We start from the raw sequence: 9,088 nt of genomic DNA on the forward strand, positions 1-9,088 counted from the left end.
GGAATCTTACTGCAGTGAGGGCAATGACTGAAGATAGGTTCCTGAATGCACTTCTCGCACACTCGATGAGCCACGCAGAAATTAGGAATGTGAATACCGGTCTCTTGCATGCATTCGAAATCAAAAAAGATGAAATTGCCTTTCTTCTTGTGACCGTCCTCTTTCTCTGGTGGGGGTTGGTATTTTTGCACGTAGCATTGGTATTCCAAGTCCACGATGTGGTGACAAATGTGACATTTTTTCTTTCCTGAACATACGTGTGTCTTGGCATTATTGGTACGTAGGCCTTGTCCACACGTAGGGCACAATCTCAGCAGTTGACAAGCACATTTCTGCTGTGAACCTTGCGTCTTCAAATGTTGTTGGTAACAGGTAGGGCTGACAAACGTGCGCAGACATGTTGAACAATGCACTGGTCCTTCGCTCAGACAGGGTGGAGAGGCCAAACATCCTGAGCATTTCGATCGACAATGTTTGTGCTGTTCTCGATTGTTATAGCCATAGTCACATTTCTCACAATAATAAACATATCCCAGGAATCCAGTGATACTGGTAATGGTGTCGAAATGGTCATCGTGATAATAGACATGAATGTATTTTCCGTCCTTAAAGTCTTTCCCTCGAAACAACAGAGGCCCGCGCATTTCTTGAGGGTACACTTTCAAGGTGTAGCGTGGAGCTAGGACATCTTGCAATTTTTGCATTTCAGGAATGCCACAGGGTGTGTCTTTGGGCAAGTCGGCTTGTTTCAACAGGAGTTCTGCTTCACTTCGTTGTTTGGTTCGGTCCGATTTTCGAATATTCTCCCAGGCTCTTTTCCATTCTACCGTGTCGTTCTTGTTGGCATAGGTTCGTCCCACCACGATAGCCCTGGCTAAACACATCTGGTCTTGAGGGTTGTGAATTTGGACGAGGCTACGCTTAATGCTGCGAAGCTCGTTCACCAATAACATCTTTTTGCGTCCAGTCCCTTGAGGAGGGGAGACGTGGGTCATGTCCAGTGTGGCTTTTCCATCGGTGATGTCAAACTGGTGATTGGATTGTTGTACGTGTTGAATTTTGTCCATGACTTTGGAAGCGGTCAATTCTGCAGGGGTGCTAAACTCGATCCAAATAGGGGATTTCAAACCGTCGTGTTGTATGGAGAGTCTCAAGCGATCGTCTTCTTTGGGTTGACATTGTCGCTTGAGTGCGGTGAGCAAAGAATCCCACACCCCAGTGATGAACCCTTTTGCTTTCTCTAACGGTACTTCAGCCTTGAAATCTTTAAACTTCACTGTATTTGTAAGCCGTGGTTCTAAATTTTCTAGAGGAGCGCTTTTCCGTCTCTCGAATGGAATAGTACTTTTCAGGGTTGACTAAGGGTGGTGAACTTTGTTTAGAGGGTTTGGATTCTGGTTCACTCATGTCCTCTTCAAAATCACTGGCATGAATTTGTGCCAAGACTTCAGCTCTGGTACGAGGCGATAGATCGATTCTGCCTCTTACTTTCTTCTTCTTTCTTCTCGAATGAATAGGATCGTTTCATCTTGAGTGCAAAACTTCAAATGACTCAAGTTTAAACACCATGGACTAATTTATAGTCATGGCAGACCAGCGTATATAAAAGGGCGTGTGTCCTTTCACTATTCATTTCACTCTCTAACCGAGCACAACGATGGAAGAGACTAGCTAAATCGAACGTTTCATCTGAGCTTTGCGAGGGGTCATTAGAAAATTCTCTTCAGACCAGCCGACGGACTACTCTTCTTCCTTTCGAGATAAAAGTGAAGATACTTGCTATATCTGTCAGAAGAAAGGGCATTGGTCTTCAGAGTGTCCAGACCGTCAGAAAAGAAAAACAGGGGCTAGAAAAGACAAAAGTCAAGATACCTGTTATTATTGTCAAGAAAAAGGACATTGGTCTCCAGATTGCCCAAAAAAGAAACAAGAGGAGTCAGAAGAAAAGAGGGATTCTTCAGAAGAAGAGAGGGATTCTTCAGAGGAAGAAAGCAGCCAGGTAAAGAAAAAGAAACAGGAGAAGAAAAGAAGAAGGGAAGAAAGTGAAGAGGAAGAGGAGGAAAAGACTGTGACGGTGAAGAAATTGAAAAAACAGAGAGACTAAACAATGAGACAGAAGGAGTGTACAAACTTTTTAAAGAGCTCTGTTGTGAATTGTGAATTGGATTGTAACTATTGATAAAAGAATAAATTAGCTATAAAAAGGTAAGTGTCTTTGGGTTTTGATTTTAAAATAAGAACCTACACTCACGCACTCATACACAGACACGTACTATAGGCCTACTTCTGGACTGCGTACTGTTGATGATGATGATTGGGTTGAAATCACTAAGGGTGGTACGGTAGGCTTAGTCACAGGGTTGACGTGTTTAGCTCGGGAAGGTCGTATTCTCTTCGGTCGTAATAAAGAAGTCTGATACATTTGTTTCAGACTTCTTAACTCCGCTAAAATGTCCAACAGTACCGTGACCGTTTGATTTTCACCCTCTTGTTTCTTTGCTGCTACTTCTTGTTGTTGTTGTTTTTTTCTTACCTCATCTTCTTGCTGCTGTTGCTGTAGGAGAAAAGCTTGTTCCGCTTCCTTTTGTCGTTGTATAAATTTCTCCAATTCTTCTTTCTGTCTCTGTCTAAAATTCTCCAATTGCGGTAATGAAGGTGACGAAGGTTCCGGAACAAATTCTTGCGAGGTAAGAATCCCAATTTACCTCTTCTGAAAGTAAGTCCGGATTCCCTTGGGCGGTCTCCACTGCTGGTGCACCCCAATGGATCGTTTTCTGAGTTTCCGTCATGTTGAATCACTGTCGCATAGATTGACTGCACACAGGCGCTAGCGAATCTATATAGACCACGTGACGTCACAGACTGCTCTCTTCGGATTGGATGCGGGCTGACTGAATTTCGTAACGCGTGTTTGGATTGGTCAACAAACTCAATCCGTTTCAATCCTACCTCTACCTATAAATAAGCGCAGTTCACTGCATTGATTCACCTGTTCTCGGCGCCTCAAGATGTGGACCACAGTCGAATCATCCACCCTTGTGTCTTCAATGATGTTTAGGACGGACATACTAATGTATGTCCGATCCAAGTGGACAGTTGTCCACAAGTCAGACACCAGTCTGTGGATACGAAGAGTCTATGTGGAAAGACAAGGATGCCTCAAGAGGACTCTGATTTATGGCCTTACACTAAGACGCAGCTTGAGGACAAGAAGATGCCGCAGATGCCCTTTATGTTAAGGGCATATTAACATAAACCCAAAGGCCCTTTTCAGGTCCACTCATAGGTCTCGATAAGAGACTGACTTTCAATTGCCTACCCTTTTTTAAAAATCTTTTAAAAAAAATCCCATGTTAAATTCCCTTTGTCCCTAAAGTAGTTTTTTTTCTCCCATGTTAAATTCCCCTTGTCCCTAAACAAACCCACACTCTATTCCCCATGTTAAATTCCCCTTGTCCCTAAACAAAACCAAACTCTATTCCCCATGTTAAATTCCCTTGTCCCTATAGTGACCCAGCAATTTTCCCCATGTTAAATTTACATAGTCCCTATAGTGACCGGGGGGGGGGGTCTGTAATGCTAATTCCCATTGTCCCTATAGTAGCCCCTTTCACTACTAATATTGTTCACTGATTACAGATAGTGTTCACAGATTACAAATATTTTTTACTGAATACAAACATTATTGTTCGCTGATTATTCACTGATTACAAAAATTGTTCACTGATAAATCATGTTCACTGATTAAGGATTTTGTTCACTGATTATACACCGATTATATATATATATATATATATATATATATATATATATATATATATATATATATATATATATATATATATATATATATATATATATATATATATATATTGTACATTGATTATAGATACTGTTCACAGCCTTTTTGAATATGAACCGATAAAGAATACTTTGGTATTGATCACAGGGACGGCATTTGAGTAGAAAATCTTATTTTCAGGTCCTGGTAAATACGTTCCCTGGAACTGTGCCTCATCTGCCGCCCGCTCACCAATACCCTTACGTAGTTTCTTGGTGTCAATATCCAGTGTCAAACCTGGCTTTAAGACGGCAAGTTTAAGAAATACCGTCAACTTTCGTTACGAAGACCGGGTTCCATTCAAGCCATTTTGTCGTACTAACGAATCTGACGTCGGTGAGATAATGGCTTTAATTGGAGGAATTGTCTTTAATGTCTTGTTGATGTCCGTTGAATTAAGAGGAGTTATTGTTCTTATTTTCTCGATGGTTTAGATTGAGAGAAAACAGACGTTGAACGAGCCCAACAGCTTAGATCAAAATAAAACCCAAGACCTGTGATTGTCAAATGTTCAAATTATAAAGAGAAAAAGAAAGTGATGAGATGCTATAGAGAAACAAGGAAAGAAACACGTGAAGAATCCACGAGGACCACGTCTAAGAATGAAGACAGAGCGGCAGCTAACAGAACAGTTAACGTACGTGTAACTGAAGATTTTCCATTAAGAGTGAGAAAAGCTCGTGCCAATCTCTACCCGACACTAAAAAAGCAGTTGAACAAGGAAAAAAGCTTTCTACAAATAGGTCAAACTAATAAAAGACGGTTACACGTATGAATTTGATGAGGTTAGAAATGATGCTAATAACAGACGATTACACGTACGTATTTGATGAGGTTAGAAATGATGCTAATAATAGACGGTTACACGTACGTATTTGATGAGGTTAGAAACGACGCTGTAGACAAAAGAAAGGACTCTGGCCAAGGCACACAAAAAATGTACGAAGAGAACAGTTCTTCTTCCGTGTTAGGTTGCTTGGTATGGAATATATCTGGTTTAAGTGAGATACTTTATAGAGAAGAGAGGTCAGATTTTATCAACTATGTTGAAACATTTGATATACTAGGATTTGCTGAAACATGAGCAGAAACATCGATCAGTTTAATATATAGATGATCTCAGCGGGGCCCCGAGTGGCCGAGTGGTCTAAAGCGCTGTCCGTTACGGATCGCCAACAGAGGATCTCACCTTGTTAACGATTTAATACTGAATTTATTAAACGAGCTAGACATTATTTAACGAGTTCTAATTTTTTTTAATTTTCAATCATTATCCATTTGAGATTCTTTTTATCACATTTTTTTAGTACAAATTATTTAGATAGAAAGAAGAACGAATAATTTCGTTCATTCTGACAGACGTTGTACCTTTCATTTGTCGTGCGTAAAAATAGTCCCAAAGAAAGTTGAAATAGTTAAAGTATATTATATATTTTTGATAACTATAAATCAATGAATACGCATCCATCCAAATAAACAGAACATTTTACAAAAGACAAAACATTTGTCAACACAAATTGTCCAATGCGTGTTATGTCACATTATTTGATACGGTGCACGGTACCGGTTTAATTGGCCTACACAACAGAGTGATAGTGTTTACGTTGAAATGCTGCATCACAACTAAACATTACATTGTTGCGATATTTTTGTGAAAAGAAGATTACTGATGCAGAAACACACATATTACTGTAATGTATTTGTGACCGGATATTTGCAGTATTTGATTTGGAACATAAGACTGTACAGAAGACATAAACAAATCTCTTTTTGAGTCGGACTTGCATCACATATTTACCAAGTAAATATGATGTGGTTGGATAAAGTTCTGTCAGTTGGGGAGACCGGTTTATGTCTACATTCTTCTGTAACAAAGGTGAGTTTATTTACTTCAGTAAGTTCACATGTAAACCACGCTCGTATTTTTTTTGTATTCCATTCTATCTATATATCGCCCATCCATCCCCACCCCCACCCTCGTTATCACCTTAGCAATAACGGTTTGTTTTACTTGTTGTTATTGGTCTTGTTTTGGGTTTTTGCCATTTTTCATGTTATATGAAGAATTATATGCAGTGTGTAAGATATAAATGTATTTTCAAATATTGGCTAAGAATTCTAAAAATGCCAGAAGACATATCCTAAACAATGCTAAGATTTACAGTTAAGATGGGATGGAATGTGATTGTTGGGCTACCTATGTTAAAAGCATCTATTTACATTTGGATTTAGCAATGTTTGGTGAACTCAGGGCGTAAATGATGGCAATATATTTCTTAGATTGTTCAGCCAGAAATGTGAAGATCTTTTTAGGCAAAAGCTGCAGGATGAGATTAAGTCAATGGAAAGACTGCACTTCCCCAGGTCATTGGGAGTAGAATTTACTTGTCAAAAATATCTAGCATTGTTGGGAGATAACGATCATTGTTATATAATCACTGTGCTTAAAGTGGGGGACTTGCCAATCAGAGGTAATACGGGAAGATATGAAAGTATCTGCTATGAGGAAAGATTGTGTCCAAAAAAAAAAATAATCCATTTTATTACTGCTTGTCTGCTATATGGAGAAATACGAAGAAAATACTTACCCACCTATAATAATCCAACTTTAGAAAAATTTAGGTCCTGCGTACACAATGATACTAGTAAAATGTTGATGAATAATTTAGCAATGTTTACTATAAAAGCCTTAAAGATTAGAGAAATTGTTTTATCAGCGACTCCTGCTACATAAGACTCCAGATCAGTATCACAAATTACGCACTATTATATATATATATATATATATATATATATATATATATATATATATATATATATATATATATATATATATATATATATATATATCGAAGGTGATTACATACTATCATGTTGATCAATTACACAACATTTTATAAAATGTAATACCTGCTAGTTGCGGGAGATGAAGTTCTTTAAGCCCCTCTCCTGTTGGCTGGCGTGGACTATTGACCACTACAAAAAGGCTGTATCGTTCCCCTTTGTATTCATAAGTGTTGTCCCCGCGAATCAACTTTAAACTGGTCAGCGGAATTATATCCACGTAGACGAGTGCTATCAACACGTAACCCGTGACGACTCGAACCGTGGATAGGAAACTAAGGTCGAAGTTCTTGGATTCAAGGAAGGTGAGTTCTAGGTTCCCTTGAATATATGTACACCCTGTGTACATTTCCTTCAGTCTTTTGTAATGGTCGCCAGGGCTACCCGACAAGGTAAAACCATTCATCGATCCGTAACATTCTGCAAATATAGAAAATATGGAATTATTATTATTATTATTATTATTATTATTATTATTATTATTATTATATAAGCCAAATTCAAACTAATAAATAAAGTTGCATATTTTGGTGCATATCAATCAAAAGAGTCAAACCATCCGTACATTTTACTTTCAATAATCCACAAAAATAGATAATTAAAAATAAGGTGTTTTTCTCTCTCTTAAAATATCGACTTTTGTGCAAGTACTGCATGGCACTAAGGTGGCAATTTACAAACAAATAAAATTATATATCTACTTTTCCCTTTATAAGATGCGTTTGTCCATCTCTCTCCCTCTATAAGATGCGTTTGTCCATCTCTCTCCCTCTATAAGATGCGTTTGTCAGTCTATATTATAGGCTCTTTATCAACAAGAAATTACGACCCATACATGCTTATTGAAAAGTTAAACCTACCTTTCTCTGTTTGATGAATCTCGACTATTTCCACGCTATAGCACTGGATGACAAAAGAATACAAGACTATAAGGCAACAGAGCACTCTCCCTTCCATTTCTGAGGAAGCTTTATTTGTGAGTGGATTACCGTGACGTTACCATCAACTATGAAATCACAGTGCTTCAAGTATCACGCGAGACGAAAATCTGAGAAGGTTCACACAAAAAATGTTTGACACAAAAACAAAAACAAAACGAGAGACCATAAATGTAAATTCTACAGTATGTGTTAATTTGATGTGTATCAAGACCCCACAAATATGCATGTAAAGTAAGCAAACTTTCAACTTTCAGCTATACCTTTTTAAAAAGCATACCTTTGTTAAAAAGAATTAAGCAACACAACATAATTCGCGAGTATTCTGATAATGTTGGTAGAAAGAAAATATTGAAAAATTTGCGTGTTGCCATTGCGAGAATTTGTGAACGTTTTATGTTGCAGATATGTTACATTAACCTATTTTCCTAAACTCAGAATTATCAAGATTGACGGGATCCGCTTTCTTGTTCTTGGTTTGGAATGGGGGGGGGGGGGGGACCGGATCTACTTTCTTAGTAAATGAATGAGGGGAATAATGGTATCTGCTGTCTTGGTAAGCATTGGGGAAGGTGGCACGGACATATCTAATTAATGGATATTAATAACGACAACTCTGATTGAGATAACTCGTCAGATTCATGTATAACTTAAAGACATTGGGATTAGGGTTCGATTTCTGGTGAGACCAAACTAGTGCGGCTGCCGTGGTATTTCTCAGGAGAAGGCACTTCAATGTGATTGCTTCAGGACTAAATAGTCCTTCATGTTATGATGTGCAAATAACACCATCCAATTAACCAGCCGCATATTTGGCCTGCGCTCTATTCTTACTTGTTCCTCTGATAAATGACAGAACTTCTGCCAAGAGTGCTCAATAGTGACCAATGTATAAAACTGTGTTCAGCTGTAAATCCTTTCCGAATGTCATTCCAAAGGTAATTTTGTGTGACATTTAGAAAGGGAAATAAACCTTTAATCAAAGTTAATTTAGTAATTGTATTGTTATTGACTAGCTTTGAACAAAGGAAGTAGACATTTAAGTGAGAGACATCGAGAGCCGGTGCCAAACAGTCGCATAGCAATAGTACAACCAACAGACTGGCTCAGAATCTAGGGAATAATAGAGATACAATTTGGGCCTTGAAAGGTGTGCTTTATACCGGCTCCAGATATTGTGATTGATTATCAGCTGCTGCTGACCGATCGATTATCGATTAATAATTGATTTATCTGTTCACATGATATCTTATCAAAAAGTACGACTCTCTGTTTTAAAAGAAATAGTTTGACTTTGAAACAGTATGAATGGTATACAACTAAACTTTGACTAAATTAAATAGCAGACACCTCATTCAGTTGTTTTATTTCAATGAAAATGTACGATGCTCGACTATACTGATAGATCTGAACAACCCTGTCCTGGATTTTATTAATGGTTTATGTTTAGATTTAATCTTGTTTA

General features: G+C 38.0%; 1 protein-coding gene across 2 annotated transcripts in view; it reads right to left on the reverse strand.

Moving 5' to 3' along the window:
• LOC149789627 (epidermal growth factor receptor-like) overlaps positions 1-7,670 on the reverse strand; it is a 36,506-nt gene extending 28,836 nt beyond the window's left edge. For both annotated transcript variants that reach the window (XM_089973341.1, XM_089973340.1), the window contains exons 1-2: positions 7,546-7,670; positions 6,752-7,105 (exon numbers count right to left, since the gene is read on the reverse strand). In XM_089973341.1, the coding sequence (XP_089829467.1) occupies positions 6,752-7,105; positions 7,546-7,642 (451 nt within the window). In that variant the 5' untranslated portion in view covers positions 7,643-7,670. The remainder of the gene's footprint in view (positions 1-6,751; positions 7,106-7,545) is intronic.
• Positions 7,671-9,088: the final 1,418 nt, after the last annotated feature.

The sequence above is a fragment of the Sinohyriopsis cumingii genome, chromosome 10 (genome assembly GCF_028554795.1).
Source record: "Sinohyriopsis cumingii isolate HCF-2022 chromosome 10, ASM2855479v2, whole genome shotgun sequence".
NCBI lineage: Eukaryota > Metazoa > Mollusca > Bivalvia > Unionida > Unionidae > Sinohyriopsis > Sinohyriopsis cumingii.